General features: G+C 36.6%; 1 protein-coding gene across 9 annotated transcripts in view; it reads right to left on the bottom strand.

Moving 5' to 3' along the window:
• The window catches only part of NAV2 (neuron navigator 2), a 436,581-nt gene that overhangs the window by 85,097 nt on the left and 333,206 nt on the right, over nt 1-18,278 (bottom strand). For all 9 annotated transcript variants that reach the window (XM_074230361.1, XM_074230362.1, XM_074230365.1 and 6 more), the window contains one exon: nt 87-225. In XM_074230361.1, coding sequence (XP_074086462.1) covers nt 87-225 — 139 coding nt within the window. The remainder of the gene's footprint in view (nt 1-86; nt 226-18,278) is intronic.

Here is an 18,278-nt window from a genome sequence, read left to right as displayed (position 1 = left end):
ATTCTACTCCCTTCCTTCAGGTCTACTGCTGTTTTCCCGGAGGGAAACTTGGGACTTGTTCCATATTGCCTATGGGGGTAACATACCTGTACATCTAAGTTTTTTCTTGAGGAGGCTGGAGTGTTGGCATAGGAGCTGATGGAAGAGCTGGTGTTGATATCATCAGTGCTAAGATTGTCTATGGTGTCGCTGATTCCACTGCTTACAGAGCTGCTGTCATCCCAGCTGCAAAAACCAACAAATCCAGAAAATTTGAGTCTTCTACACCCTAGCAATGAAGGAGCAAACACAGACTAAAAGTACCACCCCTGAAGCCTCCCAGTGTAATAAAACCACAGAAATAAAGCTAGTTTTCATTTGTTGTGACTCATCTGCAGAGTAACAACTCTCTGTCTACTGGCAGGAGAGCTAACGTTTCAATGATTTATTATGAACATTTTAATGTTCAGAGTAATGAATATATAATAAACGCCATTCTTAGATTAGAGATAGGTATATTCCTCCCCAGGGAGGAAATTCTCTCTACGAATTGAGGTCCCCATCTTCTTTACAGTTTATAGGATTGGAATTCACTGAGGTAATTCCTAATTGTATATACATCACTTAACTGCCATTTGTCTTAGTTTCCTTAACTGTAATATTAAGGGTTGTTGAGATGAAATCTTTGTTTAAAAAAAATAAATCCTGTTACATAGTAATATATAAATGCTTATTCCTTTCCCTTTATTCTACTGTTAAGATTACAGTTAACAAATTTTTATATTTTGACATCAATCAATGAATTAAACATAACATATAGTTATACATTTGAATAAATGGATTTCAATATGCAAAATGCCCATAGTACTTGAGTTACCCATTGTATTGCCTTAATTTTTCCTTTTCTTCATCTCTCCATATTTGCACATATATTTTCATCTTAGAGAGTCAAAGTATAAGCTATTCTCCTTATTTTCCACTTTATTTTAAATCATTCCCATATAGATTATTCCAGATTTTATATGGTGACAGCCATATAAAATGCTACAGCATAGCAGCCCCTAAGCTTAGGAAATGAGTTTAAATTTGACTTTGGATATTTACTTGCTTTGTGTCACTGAGTAATTCACAATCCTTCCCTCCCTTTCAGGTTTAGTTTTCCCATCTGCAAAATGGGAATGATAATAGTAACCTATCTTAGAGGGTTGTTATGAGGATAAAATGAGATAATATTTGTCAAGCCCTTTACAAAGCATTATATAAATACTAGCTAATTATTATTATTTATTTCTCATATTCATCAATCTTGATTGTATTAAAATATTCCATTGCTTTGATTTATTGATATTGTAATTTAGTTATCTATTCCCCACATCATTGTATGGTAGCTAACATTTTTTTTTGTATCAGTCATAGACTAGAAGCATTAGATGTTCAATTCTCCCCAAAAGTTTTTGTGGTTTTCATAGCATATTGAGGTTGCTGGGCTTACAGATGCTTTTCTATAGTTAAATTATGTCCTTGAAATAAGAATTCTACCTCTGATTATTTAGCAGTATGTTCCTAGCAATCTAGTTACTCCTCTGAGCAGTTTTCTAAACTGTAAAATGGGAAAAATAATAGCACCTTTCTTGTCTAATTGTAAAGGCCAAATAAAATAATATATAAAGCATTTTTTCAAACTGAAAAGTATTATATCATTTGGGTCATACATAATCCCATAACAAATTCTGTACTTAGACCAATCACCACTACCCAGATTTACTTTGAGAATAGATTCAGAAGGCAGAGATTATTCCTAGAGAGTGGTTGAGAGGAAATGAAAGCATGTTCGAAGGATTTTGGTGGAGGAAGAGCAGGGTTTAAATGGAATCTCAGGCTTCACAAAATGGAGGTCAACTCGTCAGAAGACTATAATGAGGGAACAACTTATCAGTTTCCTTGGTACCTCTAGCTTCTATCCATGATTCTATTCTGCACAGATTCTATAAAAGGTTGGAAACACGGTCACTTGGCATCCAAGAATAACCAGGCAGTCATAGTCCCTAAAAGCAACTGAAAATGTTGGTATTGTTCAACTAACCAGGATGCTTCCGGACTCTCCCATGCCCAGTCTTGCCAATCAGGTAAGGAAACAATTGTTCATTATTTATAGTTTCTTTCCATCACAATCTCACTCAATATTCATCCCCCTTTTCTTCCAAAAATTCATTTTATCAAATTGAATGCTAACCCAGGGAAAGCCTAGGAAGCAACATGGTACAGTTGGATCTGAGTTTGAATGTGATCAATGACATGCCTTTACTCAATGCTATGTGTAAGAGTTTGTTTTCTTCTTTTGATATTTCTCTGAGTATTAGTTTCATTAGTAGAGAAAAAAGAGAGACTAATACTTCAATCACCTCACAGGATGATTAGGGAGAGAGTGCTTTGCAGATGTTAAGTTCACAATGTAAATGCGAGTTATTATTGGACAATTGATAATTATTGCAGATAATTAGCAGAAAAAAGGGAATCCTTAAAGCTGAAGGCTACGTGGACTTAGGAGACGCCCTATTTAACATGGATCTACTAACAAGATGACTCTAAAAGGTACATTGGAACCATAAACATAATGGCTCTGACTCATTTTCACCTCCCAAACTTACTGTCTCTCCAGCATTGTATCAGTTGGAGAATCAGGAAATCTGGGGAAAAAATGCTGAGAAAAAATGCTATCACACATCTGAATAATTGCAAAGATTTACAAAGTCATCTTTTGTAATACCCCTGTGAGGAAAACAGTGTATTACTATCAAGAAACTGAGATTCAGATAGATTGAAATCACTTGCTAAATGTACCATGGCTGGAAGGAGCAAATTTTACATTACAATTCAACCCTCTTGACTCCAAGTTCAATACTCTTTGATTAATAGGGAGATGTAAGGTTATAACGACTATAAAAGTTAAGGAATTAAGGTCTCATGGAAGAAAAAGCACACTGATATGATTTTTGTTGTTGTTGTGGGGTAGAAACACTTAGTATTCAAAAACATAATTGTCCTCTGGAATCTGTCAATTTGTTTTTGACTCATGATCTGACTCCTAAAGTCCAAGTTTGCCTATTCTCTTGCTTATCTATGTGATCTTTGTGATATTACTTTACCTTCTCTAGGCCTCAGTTTCCTGATCTGGAAAAAAGACTAGATGACCCTCAAAGTCTCTCCAGCTTTAAATCCAGTAAACCTTCCTATTGATCACCCTACTTTAACAGAGACTGTTCTGTACATCCAAGGTTGATGAGCACAGGCTATTCTTCCCAAATTGGTGTTGAGTACATCATGCTTTCCTAATTTTGTGATCATATATAGCCCCTGTGAACTCATAACAGAACCTTTATTAAAGTTTGGAGATGAAGCTGAAAAACCAGTGAGGAAGATGGTACAGTTGCTCAGATAGAGGTAATGGGGGTCTGAAATAAGAAAATGGAAAGGATATGAAAAATCTGAAAGATGTCAGAATTGATAAGATGTTGCAACTGACTGAATGTAGCCAGTAAAGGGAAGAATCAGAGATGATTCATATTTTTAATCTGTATTACTGGAAAAAGATGATGCCATCAGTCAAAATAATGAAGGAGAGGCAGGTTTGGTGGAAAGGTGAGTCCAATTTGAGATATGATTCTGATGCTCTTGCTGACTCAGACATGGTTAATTCATTCAGCACTTAAATAGCAAATGTCTGTTTTGTGCAAATTCCCATCCCAGCTGCTTGTTTCTAATAATTAATGCATAAAAACCTGCCTGGATGTGGAGTGTTTCCTGAATATTATAGGAAATGCAACTCATCTCTGACTCAATTCAGAAATAGAAAAATATTTAGTCAGAAACACACCTGAGAAAAAAACAATCATCTTTAAGCATTTTTATATAAATTTTTACATTTAACTCCAAGATAGTTTTGTAAAAGGAAAATACTCTTAATTTTACAGATAAGAAACTGAGGTAAAGTATAAGTGAAGTCTAGTGATTGATTGCAGTTTTGGCAGTCAACTCTGGTCAAGGAGCAATGGTGGCAACTTTTGGTTAAGTATTGTTTTATAGACAGGATTTCATTGAGGGTAGGAGAGCAAACAGAAGAAATAGAAGGGAAATAAATAATGACTGAGACATTTAATATTTCCATATAAAATCATGAAATCTCTAGATCTGGAAAATGTGTTGTATTCATCTGATAAAAGGTAAAGGAGTATTTTTTTTTTGTTTCATACATTATACTTATCATAAACCTAATGGAGAAAATCTTAACATTTTTGCATCACATACCCCTTGAGCAATCTGGGGAAGCCTATGGATATCTGAAAATAATGTTTTAAAACAAATAATATACATAAGATTATAAAGGAAACTAATCATATTGACATACAGTTACAAAATGGGGGGTAGGCCTCTAGTTAAGAACTTCTAATTAAAAGAATAAACAGATTGATGAAATGCTTGGTAGAGAGAAAATTAGAAGCAAGTGTTAACATAGGTAACAATAAAATGTATATCAAGAGATTTCATGAGATTAATAATAAAAGACATACTAAAAAGAATAAAGATTCTACCTCCTCTTTCTGAAAGCCCAGAAATAAAAAGTAAAAATTCACTGAACAGAAGGGAAGAGAGAAAGGAGGACTCAATACAGAAACATAAATGTCCTCTGAGTGAACAGAAATCAGTAATGCTAAGAAAGATGAAGAGGTAAGAAAGGCTTCAAATCAATCAGAAGTTACAATGGGAAAGGGGTTTGAAAGGTTAATATTATTTCAGAGAATAAAAAGAGGTAATGTGTCACGAAATAGAGAGTTAGACTCAAAGGAAGTCAGACCTAGAAAGGACTTCAAAATCCTTCAATACAAAGCTCCCATTTTAGGAATAAGGGAACTGAGATTCAATTAAGTCCAAGAATTAAAAGAGATCATGCTTCTTTATTTATCCTATGACCAATGGTTCTTTTACCAAGATAACTTTTATTAGTTTGCAATGTTTTCTGTCTGTGGGTCCTATGGTTTCTTATATCTAGACTTTTGTGCATATTGTTCAGTCCATCAAGGCTGCTCTTTCTTCTCTCTCTCCATCTTTAAAATTCTATTTCTCCATGATATAAAGCCCAGTTAAATGTCAAAATCTCCATGAAGGTTTTCCTAAAATTCCCCAAGAATAGGAAACTAGCCTGTTGATCTTTGGGATTCCTACATCCCCAATCAACTGCTCTTAAACATAATAAATGTAGACTATCTATTGCATGTGGAATGTAAACTCCCTAAGAGTAGATACTATTATCTCTCATTTCATAACTGAATTAAAATTCAACTTGGGAATTGATTGGAACGAGAGTCCAATGCTAGAGTCAGAATTGAAGGACTATAGAAGGGAAAAATTGGAAATAATTTAAAGGGATGCTTCTAAAAGGATACTGAAAGGCATAAAAAATACACTGAAAATCTTCAAGACAACAAGAGGGGGGGAATAAGGGATAATAGATATGATCATTTGTAATATCACAAATCTTACAAATTGGGTTCATTGTAGAAGGGAGACGCATTCATTGCTTAAAAGATCAAGGTAAATGATATACATCAGTATATCTCACCAAACTATAAACTTTTAGAGTAGGGTCTATGTTATATTTAGTTCTGTATCCCCCACGGTGTCTAGCACAGAGCCCTAAACACAGATATTTCTTGTCCATATTCAAACTCTCATAGTTTCCTAGCACTTCCAGGATCAACTGTAAGATTCTGTTAGCATTCAAATCCTTGATAACTTCCCCACCATCACCACCTTTCAAATATTCTCACATCTTACCCCTCTACCACTTACTCTACAGTCCAATGACAATGACTTCCTGGTTTTTCCCCAAACAAGTCACTCCAGCTCTCATATCTGGTCATTTTCTTTGGTTGTCCTCATGCCTGGAAAGCTTTCCCTCCTCATCTCTGCCTTCTGACTCCCCTGGCATAATTCAAGTGCCAATTAAAATTTCATTTTCTATAGTAATCCTCTTCCATTCTCCCTTAATTCTAGTGACTTCCTTTTGTTGATTATTTTAAATTTATGCTATATACAGCTTGTTTGTACACAATTATCTGCATGTTGTCTGCCCCAATTAGACTATGAACTCCTTGAGAAGACAAACTTTCATATTCCCAGTCCTTGGCCCAGGACCTGGAGGTACATTGTAGTTGCTTAATAACTGTTTATTCATTGACTGGTTGATCATAGAAACATCTAGGTGACACATTCAGATCCTTCATCTGTAGTTCCTTCTGAGCTTGCCCACCATCACTCTACTTTCCAGAAGTCCTATTTCTTTTTAACATTGAAGAATGATGCTGAAAAATTCATCACTAAAATGAAAAGCAATGTCTCTGGCATCTCCAGAAAGGCACCAAAAGATATTAATCATTGGGAGGCCGATAATGTCCTTGTCTGAACTAAAAAAGTAATTGGGAGGTGAAAGGTGAAGGAAGACACTCATCTGTTCTTGAGGAGAGAAAGAAGGTCTTTAAAAATTTTTTTTTATCACTAGACATAAAAATTCTTAACTGGACTAGAGGATGACTGAGGTTGGTGATTTATAAGGACTCTCTCAATGCTAAGATACTGTGTTTATTTTACTAAGTATGAGTATGATAGGTATCTACCTAAGCAGAAGAAAGACGAAAGACATTGAGTTTACCCCTCATAATGCTAGCATAGGATCCTGTGCTCATGATAAGATCTCTGAAATTGGGTTGAGGCCCAATGATAATTTCTTATGGCTGATACAACCCTCAGTTAGCACCCCAGGGGAATTCATCCTTTAATTAATCATTCAACAAATCTTCTACAGGATAGAGTAGAACATGTAGATTCTTGGGCCATCATTCTTGGTCTTCTATTTCTAAGTAAATAAGAAAAAACCCACCCACCATTAAAATAATTCAAATTATTTTAACACATTAATTAACAAATGTTCTGAAAATGCTTTTTAAGGAGATGATTATGGAGGGGTGGGTGGTAGTGGTGGTGTTGGGGAATTTGAAGCCTTCTTAGTCAGGGTTGGCAGTAGCAACAGCCAAAGAATAGGTGGCAACCAGAGCCTTAAGTATAGAATTCTTGTGGGTGGGCCAGGGCTCAAACTAGAAGACCACACTCTAAGAATGTTTAGATGGCTGGATTACAAAGGAGTGAAGGACAGCCATGGCTTCTAGGGTAGAGACCAAAAGGACAATCAGTCATAGTTGCTTGGAGATGATAAGAAAAAAATTCCATTGAAATACTTAGGAAAATCTATGTCTTGGAATACTATTCTAGGCAGTTGGGAATAGTCCTGGAATCATGAAGACCTGAGTTCAAATATAGCCTCAGAAATTTTCTACCTGTGTAAACCTGGGAAAGTTGATTAACCTCTGTCTGATTTAATTTCTCCATTTATAAAATGGGAATAATAGTAACAATTATCTCCCAGATGTGTTGTGAGGATAAAATAAAATACTTTTAGTGTTCTCCAAGGCTTGAAGCACTGGATAAATGCTATTATACTTGTTATTTTTACTTCTTGTAATGAAGTTTTTTTCAAGAACTATGGTATTTGAAAATACTATATCCATTAGAAATATAGTGATTTGGAGAAATTAGTCAAAATGTAAATCTTCGTAAAAATGTTTAACATAATATTTAAAGAAATATAATTCTGAGGGGTAGGGCAGCTAGGTGGTACAGTGGATAGAGCACCGGCGGGGAAGTCAGGAGGATCTGAGTTCAAATCCAGAATTAGACACTTAATAATTACCTAGCTGTGTGACTTTGGGCAAGTCACTTAACCCCATTGCCTTGCAAACAAACCAAACAAACACAAATATAATTTCATTACTTTTAACTACTCATGGTAGCAAAAAAAATTCTTGTTAAATCTTGTCTTATAGAGATTGTAGAAGATTTTCATTAATTTTGGAGAAGCAGATATTAAAAGGAAACAATCTTCTCATTCAATCTATATCTGAATAGGAATTTTCCCAGAAATACCTCCAACATGTAAGTCATTCCTACATCTAGTTTCTCTGATAAATTTCTAATAAATATATAATTTCTAATAAATATATAGGTATGTATAAAATATATTATAATATAACAATAATATGTATATCTAATCTATACATGAACATACTTATATAATTGCTTCAACTTCATAAAAGTAAAATCTAAACCTAAAATGAAAAATTTTCTGATACAATTTGAAATAAAAGAAATCAAGTAGCTATGATCATATTTAAAAAATGTTTCTAATTACTAATAATTAGTCAAATGCAAATTAAAGCCATTAGTGGGTTTTATCCCTCCCATGAGATTGACATTGTAAAGACAACAACTCTAAGAACTCTGATTAAGATACTGATAATCCTTGACTCCTTAGTACCCATGATGAAGCATGTTATCTACCTCCTGACAGAGAGATAAAAATACTAAAGGTACAGAGTGAGACATATATTCTTTAAACACAACCAATGAGGGAATTTGTTTTGTTTCCTTATGCATATTATGTAAAAAGAATTTTTTTTTCTTTTTTCTATTTTTCTCAGTGGGATTCCAGTAAGAGGGAGAAAAAATAGGTTTATTAATTAAAAAAACCACTCAATTTAAAAAATAAAATTATGATAAAAAGAAAACCTCATAAAAGAAATTTTAGCTTAGTTAATCTTAGTTTCCATAACCCTTTCCAAAGACATGATTATGTATATTATTTCTATAAGCTTAAAATGGAATAGAATCTTATGGAGTTATAGTTTAATTGTAATTCTAGAGAGAGTTCATTGTCTTGGCTATAGAGAGATTAATGAGGCACAGAGAGAAAGGAGGAGGAAGACTTCTTTCCTGAAAAAATCAAGTGTCCAGGAGAACATGAAAAAATGTTTCCTGAGAAAATTGCATTTAAATCTTACCCTGTGGAGATGAAATATTCTGGGGAACATAACCTGAAGAAATTTTTTTTTCTTTTTAGATTTTGATTACCATCTTAGAGAATTGTGTTTGCAGAGGTACATGGAGGAGTCGGCAGTTGCAATTTATGGTTAAAGGTTGCCCTTGCATCCCTTGCACAGATATTCCTTATCTGTGATAGAGTGTTGAAATATTTAACTATGTCTTTGTTTTGTTTGTGGAAGTTAATAAGTTGCACAGCCACTAAACACTGAAGTTTGTTTAAACCTGCTGAGAGAGGAAAGAAAATGTATGGGAAAACTATAAAAACCAAAGGTGGGGGATCAGAGCTAATTAATTCATCAATGGTGTTTGTGATATTTGCCAATTTATGTGGACCTAAAAGAACATACCCCTTCAATTTATAGCATTTTAATAAAGAAATAAGCCAAAAGGCAGTTAGATTAGAGTGGGGTGAGGGTTGGTGTGGCTGTCAAATAGGGTAGTGCATACATAGCTCCAGTCATACCTCTGCAGAGTTGAACTTGAACTCTGCCTGCTACACCAAAATTGAACCAAAATCTGTTCCTCTGTAACATTCTTCTATTAGTTCCTAATTTTGTCTGCTGGGGTCAAGCAACAAAAGTCTAATCCCTTCTTTCATATATAGACCTTTCATTTAGTTGAGTACAACAATACTGTCCCATCATAACGTCTCTTTTCCTGGTCAAACAACCCCAATATCTTCAACCAGTTCTCATATGGTTTGGTTGTGCATCCTCCTCACCATTCTAGTAACCCTTCTCTGAGCGTGTTCCAACTTCTCAATATATCTACTAGAATCTCATGCTCACAATTAGATATGAATCTCATACTGGGAAGAAATTTTGGATGTTATCTAGTATGTATGACACATTGTTGAGCATGATGAGTACCATGCTAAGCATTTTACAAATATTATCTCATTTGAATCCCCCACCTCCATCCCGTAACATGCAGAAGTGATCATTTTACCTCCAAAGTAAAATCCACTATCATTCAGGAGGCAGCCCGTTAGATAAATATAATTAATGCTTAGCTTAATGGCTGATTGGATAGCCATGTGCCCTTTTGAGCATACTGGGAAAATTTCTTTTTTCTTTTTTTTTAAACTATCTTAAATATTCCCCCTTGGTATCTTGTTTATATTAAATACATTGGGTAAATTTCAGCCTGGTCTTCATCCCAATTATTATTAGGGGCTGAATTAATGAGGCTTTAACTGCATTTGACTCTGAAAATAGGGCAAATGACTGGTTTGAGTGTGTTCCAACAGTGTTCAGTAGTTTGCTGACTATGCTCTGCTCCAGGCCACTGAAATTCCCTCAGGTACCATTGGCAGGTCTAAAACACAGGAAAAGGAAAGAAATAGAGAATTAAAAAAAATGGCATGGGAAATTGGATAAAATAGAAGAGAGCAAGCTGGGGGGGGGGGGAGAGCATAGAGAAGAGAAAATAAGGTGATGCAAAAGACACATTTACAGTAGTATCACTACAAGACCAAAAGTACATCTGTCCTTTATTTCTATGTCAAAGGCCATGATCTGAAAGATCATAACGCTGCCTCACATGGCTGGCTGAGTCATTAGAGCACGTGTCAACTGTGGTGTAGATTGATGCTTATAATATTTACAATAGTTCAATCTAGAACAAGCCAGGTTCCACTCCTTTCTCAAAGCAGTCATCTTATGTATGGGAAAACATGTTGAAATCAGGTGCAATGGATTGGGGGGAGAAGGTGGGAAGAATCACATCAGAATCTAATACAGCACCAACCTATAAAGCCCTGAAAGCCCTATGGACTCCAAAGTTCTTTCCTGGGCTGTAATATCCTGCAGAGCCCATGGAAATGCAAAACCCTTCAGAGAAGAGCTGGGACAAAGATGAATATCTACTTTGAAATTTGCAATGGGGTCTCTAGACATCCTTCTTCATTCAGTGTAATAAATAATATTAATACTACTGACTGCCAGCATTCCCCAATTCTTCCAGGAATAAAGAACTCAAAATCACAGGACTGAATTTGCCTTATGTTTATGGCAACTATTATTTTTCAATCTGAACATGAAGAGATGCAGTTTGAAAAATGAGGGGAGGTATTTTTTATTTGTATATGTCTCCAGAATTATGCAGATTCCTTAAAATTATTTAATGTTGAATAGCGTTTGTGGGATTTATGACCAGAAATTCTGAGGACAATAATCAATACTGTCACACAAACTTCACCATATCCTTTGTACTGTATTCCCCCATGGGAAAACATAATGATACAAAGAACTCTGAACCTACATAATATGAGCTCCTACACATATTTTCCCTTGCATCATCTTATTTCCTTAATCCATGATTTTTGTTGGTTTCAATCTCTTGTGACATCTTTTAGTATAATATTAATTTGGTCTTTAAATCATTCAAACAACATCATTTTGTGTCAGACACTATACTAGATAGCCAAAATAAAGAGGTAGGAGGGAAAGAGGGGTGGAAGAGAGACACACAAACACACACACACACACTGAAAGGGGGAGGGAGACAGAGACAGAGGAAAAATAGAAACAGACACAGAGAAAGGGGGAGAGAGAGTCACAGAAAAAGTCAGAGACAGAGAGAGGAGGAAAGACAGTTGGAAAGGGGGGAGGGAGAGAGACAGAAAGACAGACAAAGACAGAGCGACTGAGAGAGACTGAGACTGAAAGACAGAAAATGTGTGTGTTCTGGTACTCTAGTACTCATTCTACTGGGTCACAGATTTTAGAGTTGGAAGGGTTCTTACAGATAACTAAACACAAGATTATAGATTAGAGCTGGGAGGGATCTTGAAAGTCCTTGAATTTATGAAACAGATATGGGAAAAGGCCTAAGACAAAAAGGTTTACACAAGATCATATAGGCAGTAAGTGGTATTTCTCCAAATTTTTCTATTGCAAATGCTATTTTCCAATTGGCTCCATTGGGATGAACTGATGGTTTATGGGGACAAAATGAAATATTTTTCAATTTGAGACCTTTATCAAAGATCTCAAAAATCAATAAATTCAAATCATGGAACAGAATGTGCTTCATACTGTTAGACAACTCTTACGTAAGCTCTGATGAGTGGCCTTGCTATACACAGATGATGCCATCTTGTCTCAAAGGACTGTGATTTAACATTAGCTAACCACTTCTAAAATACACAGAAATTGAGCAACTTAAAAATCTTCATGCACTAATCATCCCCATCAACCCCCAAAAGCAGTCTAGCTACAGATAAAAAATGTCAGATTTATCCAAAGAGATACAGAAGAACCTTGGAAATCAATGGTGAAGAAAATTGTAAAAGTGAAAAATTTTAGAGAATAAAGGGTTTGTCATTTGAAAGAATTAAAGATCAATATTCTAAACAAAAGATACTTCAAAAGAGCTTAGGAACCATAAATAGAGGACTTAAGAAACAGGATTATGCATGGAAAAAATTGCATGATACCCCATATTATGTAGAGAGTATTGAGCTGAACCATTTCCATCTCTTTTCTCAAGAGAAGAACTTGATGTCCAGAGATTTGTCCAAGGCCACAGGCAAATTAGTAGCAGAGATAGGATTGCCAAGTGTAGAGGCATTATTTGCAATACATCATGCATACTTCATATAAACACAAGGTTATTTTTCAGGAAAAAATTCTTAACTCTTTTATCACCATTTTTAATGAAGTTCCCATAGGAGCTAAAAGACTACTAGAGAGATGAATAAAGAATTGAAAAATAATTAAAATTAACTGGTTCTTTTCAAAAGGAGGCTTCAAAAAGATCAGATTTCATTGTCTTTTAGGACTTACTGACATCACCGTGTTAGGAATCCAAATGTCACAGATCTCTTCTCAAATGGCTTAAACCAAAAATGTTAAGATATGCCTGTCTATAAAATATGTAGGTGAGATCATTGCTAATTTTTTTCAGCTCCCAACACTTCTCACTCTACTAAATACCTCCAAAGAGACAGTTTGTCAAAGAATCAGTCCACTGTTTCCTTTGATCAGGACCCCTGAGAAAGTATCTAACAATTGTGGACCACATGTTATAGAGCCAACTACCAGGAAGAAATCTCTAACAACCATGAATTCAAGAGGTGCAATATTTATGGCTATCCACAAAACAAATATGGAGCGGGGGGACAACATTCAAGGTGAGAAGGAAGAACATGGCATTTTTCCTCTAGGATATCCATATATAGCAATCATATACTGAGGACAATCTATTTATAGATTTCCCAGTTTTCAACGGGTTACTCAGGGTAACTTTAGAAATGAATCTGAATCTCCAGGAGAGGCTTTATTAGGCCACTCAAAGAAAGATATTTGAAATAATGGGCAAAAAAGCAGTAAAGTGCACATATTAGTGATCTCTATTGTCTGACCCTTACTCATTTCCCAATAAATCACTCACATTTAGCAAACACAAAGAATTATAATATTTGGGGAGACTGGGGGAAGGTTGGATGATAATTTGTACCAAATAATCTTGCCAAGTCCCATGGCCAGGTCAGATGCCCAGAGTGTTTCTCTAGCCCCCAAGGATTCAGATGATCTTCTTTCCACTTATCTGCCACCTTGAGCAGTGTTTCTAAGCTCCACTTCTGTCTTCTTCCAGGTGACTAATCTCACACTGCTGAGCACAAGAGGGAGGTGTAAGAATACAGGCCTTACCTGCTCCCATTTCCAAAGAAGCAAATCAGCAACTCTATTTATATCCTCAGAGTGCCCCAGCCAGACAACTGTATTAAGTTGCAAACCCCCTGACTGGTGAAAAGGTGGACCGGTTTTCTGACCATTGTTCTGGGCAATTGTTCCTGGGGAAACTCTAGTGCCTCCAGGGCCACAGGAGACAACTGGGTGGAGGAGTGAGCCTCCCCAAAAGCAGAGGTCCCTGGGGAAGGGAAAGGAGGCACCTCCAGATATTTCCCACAGGACAGGAAGGTTAAGCCTTTGTTCTACAATACAGGTTTGATTTTTCTGTACTGCAAGCCAAGGGCCCTCCCTCAGTCACAGCTCACACTGGTTCTTCCAAAAGACCTGTTTCATGGTAAAAACTCTTTTTAAAGACTGTCTGTGCCAAAGCACATGAACATACTAAAATGCAATCAAGCCTTAGGAACAGGATGAAATCATCAGGAAAACTGAGGACCAAATGAATGTGGTTCTGAGAGTCATCTTCTTTCTCTAAGTCTGAGAACACAACAAAGGTTGCAGAATTCCTGAGATCAAGAAAAGAAAAACTCCATTTTAAAGTCGAAAACTAGATCCCACCTAAAGTCACTGGTTGAATATACAAAAGTTTCTGAAACTGCTTCAAGCATAGGGGAAGAAATGAGTCCAAACTTAGGGTCTGGAAACAAAGGGTGAAAATAGAGTTTTCCTAAAAAGCTAACAAGCAAATATGTCAAATTCTTTTCATCTACCAGTGTGAAAACAGCAGCATCCAGGGAAGGTACAAGGGGGAGAAGAGGGGCTAAATATGGCCTTCCCGTATTGCAGAAAGGAATTAGATTTTATACATGCAAAAAAATTCAAAAAGGAGAAATGTTCTCTGTATCTCTTACCCTGTTCTTTCTGTTTTTCTGTCTTTCTACCTCTCTCTTTTTTCTCCTTTGTCTCTCTATGATTCTATGTTTCTCTCTTTGTCTCTCCCATGTCTTTTTTGTTTTTTCCTCTATATTACTCTCTCTCTCTCTCTCTCTCTCTTCCTTGTCTTCCCTGCCCCCTCCCTCCCTGACTCTATTCCTCTAGTGGTTTGGAAGCACCATAGTGTGGAAGAGTTTTTCCATATTGACTGTGCCAGGTGCAAGGACAATACATTCAGGATTTGAAGGGAGAAGAGAGAGAAATATGAACTCCATCATAAAGGGGTAGTCAGGAAATTATACAGAGCTAAAACTCCTTGGGTTAGGTTTCACCCTATAGTACCTTTGCCCCAATTGTGTAACTCATTCCCAACTTAAGTAGGTGGTCCATATTTAGCGTGAAATTCTTCCACTCTGATGTGGGAGGGGAAGGAGACCCTTTTACTTGAAACCCCATAACTCCCAGCCTAGACGTCTTAGCCTTTCATTGTTTTAAGAGACATCAGCTAGCCTGTTAAGTTGGAGCCAATCGTTTCTTCTCCTCCAAAGTTCTGGAACACAAATTGGTAGAATACTGTGCTTCACCCAATATCTCACATGCTTTCCGATACTAATGCCTAATATTGATAAAGATCTTCAGTTTTCAAAAAACTTACTTGTATCATTTCAAATGTCGCTCATTATGACCCCATGAGGTAATGAAAGGAAGCAAGATGATATGAACAGAGAGCCAGCTTCTGGAGAAGAGAAGACCAAGGCTGGGGATTCTCTATCTAGGGAGATCCCCAAAGCAGAGAGGACTCATAGATCCTCTACCCTGCTTGGCCCCAAATCTTTCCCTTTTCCCCTCAAACTTTTGTTTAGTTGTTTTCAGTTATATATGACTCTTCATGATTCTTTTTGGGGTTTTCTTGGCAAAGATACTGGAGTGGTTTGCCATTTCTTTCTTTGACTTATTTGACAGATGAAGAAACTGAGTCAAACAGGATCGAGTGACTTGCCCAGAGTCACAGAGCCAGAAAGTATCTAAGGTTGGATTTGAACTCAAGGAAGATAGGTCTTCCTTACTCCAGGTCTTCAAATACTTAGCATTTATTTGATACAAAGGTAGTATGTAATATTGGATAAAGGGCAGACTCAGAACCAGAACACTGTCTCTTCAGGTTCTGCCTCTGATATAACTGACTATAGGAACCTGGGAATGTCACAACTTCTCAGTGATCTGGTCAACTCTGGAAAACTGAATTACAGAGGAGGTACCAACCTGCATTGGTAGAGGGATTATTCACCTGGGAGTTCTTCATATCAATGAAATCACAGATTTAAGCCCTAACCCACAAAGATTAAATGACTTGTCCAGGGTTATACAACTATTAAGTATAAAAGGTAAGATCTGAACCCAAGTCTTCCTGATTCCAGGTTCGGTATTCTATCCATTGTATCTGGCTTCCCCATTTTGGCATCCATGCCATTTTGTTGCTGATTCGAAAGATTTTTCACTTGACTTTTAAAAGCTTTAAAATATGTTTTACTGGGGCAGCTAGGTGGTGCAGTGGATAGAGCACCGACCCTGGAGTCAGGAGGAGCTGAGTTCAGATCCAGCCTCAGACACTTAATAATTACCTGGTTGTGTGATCTCAGGCAAGTCACTTAACCCTACTTCTTCAAGTAAAAAATTTTTTTAAATCTGCTTTATTTTTTTCTTAAAGAAAAAGACAAAAGAATTCATGTTAAGTATAAGCACATCACCGTTCAGTATAACTTAGGTTGCTTTTTTTTTCTTTTCCTTAACAAAAATCTCAAAGCATTTTATCAATAACACAATCAAATTATCCTTCAAAACATCCCCAAATTGTAGAGGAAACTTAACTTCAGAGAGGCAAATGACCTATCCTTAGACCCACAGTTCTGATTGGGAAGAGAATGGTGGTCCAAAAAGGTCATCATTCTGTTCTCCAAGCTGCATCTTACACAACGGGGAGTTCCATGTATGCCAGAGTAGGGGTGGGTTAGAAAGTTTGGGAGGAAAACTGCCTCACATTTGAAGGCATCCTGCCAATTTATCTTGCAATTTTGGTGTGAAGCACCACCCCCCTTTGCCTCCTCTACCTTTGTTCTTCAGGCTAGTTAAGGTTGGGGGTGGAGGTAGGTGAAGGGAGGGGGAACAGCTAAGGAAACAACCATTAAAAAATGTCATATTTAAACGTAAAGGAAAGGCTCAATTCCCAAGCCTCCAGAGTCCCCAGAACAATGTATGGAGGGCATATGGGGGCAGCAAGTGCCAACTGCTCAAAGCAAAATTAACACATTAGGGTGTGAGAAAAAAACAACACCTTCCTTTCTGTCTTCTTCCTATCAAGTTCCAAGGAAGAGAGGAACATCTCATAAATTAAGCCTCCACAGAGGCTAATTGCTTCACCATACGTAGGCATCCCAAAGGGCAAAAACTAGGTGGCACAAGGCCAACTTCAGGGTCACTGTCCTTTTCTCCCAGGCAGTTATCTAGTACCCTTTTCTCATAGATTACTCAAATCTACCTTGACTCTGGAAAGAAAAAAATAAAAAAACCAATCTGCACAAGAAACATTAGAAATATCTGTTACTTTGCATGTTGCACATTTCCCTTAAATTTCAGAAGAACAGATAAATATGTAAAAACCACATCAGTCCTTCATCACAGAATCACAGAAAGGAACAGTGTGCAAGCTAGATTTATTTCCCTGCTGCAGCATTTCAACTTGCTAATATGAAACTGAAAGAAAGTATATACCTCGTAATAACAGGATGAATCCTTAAATAGTGCAGGTACACTTGGGTAAGTCCCTAACCCTGGGAACAAAGACAGCCCTCCACTTTTGAAAGCATTCTTAAACCCTGAAGCATGAGGGCTTGTCTGGGCTGAGTCTAAACAGTCAAAGGTACCAGAAAAGGTTTGTTACAAAATCAGATTGAACCTGTCTTTTCTGTTATACCATTCACCAGGTTTGAAAAGTTTCCTTCCTGAAACACCAGTTTTCTCTCCTTTTGGAGAAGCTTATGTACAGGAAGAACAAGACTCAAATTTGAAGGTTTAGAAAATTTCTCCACCAGCATTCATCAGGAGTAGTTAAAAGCCCTTCATTCTAATAGACCCTATCCACCTTGGCAAAGCATTTTAAATCAGAGTTCTATGATCAGATCAATGCATACACACTAATTTAATCTGAGTCCTATGATCAAATCAACCCCCCATATATATTATGTATAATACTTATTTTAATGAGAGTTCTATGATCAAATCAACACATACACATATATATATACACACACAACCTCTTTTAATCAGTCTTATAATCACATTAACATACACCCCCTCTTTTAATCAGTCCTATGATCAAATCAATAAACACACATATATGATCACATACAGATACATAGACATTCACAGACATATCGACACATAGAAACTCTCTCTCTCTCTCACACACACACACACACACACACACACATACACACACAATCTTTCTAAGTCAACAGACTCTAGAAAACACTGAAATCAAATCATGATCTGAAGCAGTCTGTATTAAGAACACCTCAGCTCCCAAGGTTTGGGGATTCAGTTTGATAAGATGATTCTGAAAATATTTACACTGATCAAATAGTTCAAGGACATTGGGGTTCTGCTTACTGTTAGAATACAATCAAGGTTACTGAGAAGAGGGGAAGGGGGGGATTTCAACCTCTGGATACTTTCTTCTCC

Source organism: Macrotis lagotis, chromosome 3, assembly GCF_037893015.1.
Source record: "Macrotis lagotis isolate mMagLag1 chromosome 3, bilby.v1.9.chrom.fasta, whole genome shotgun sequence".
Classification (NCBI taxonomy): domain Eukaryota; kingdom Metazoa; phylum Chordata; class Mammalia; order Peramelemorphia; family Peramelidae; genus Macrotis; species Macrotis lagotis.
This window is presented reverse-complemented; position numbering and strand designations above follow the sequence as displayed.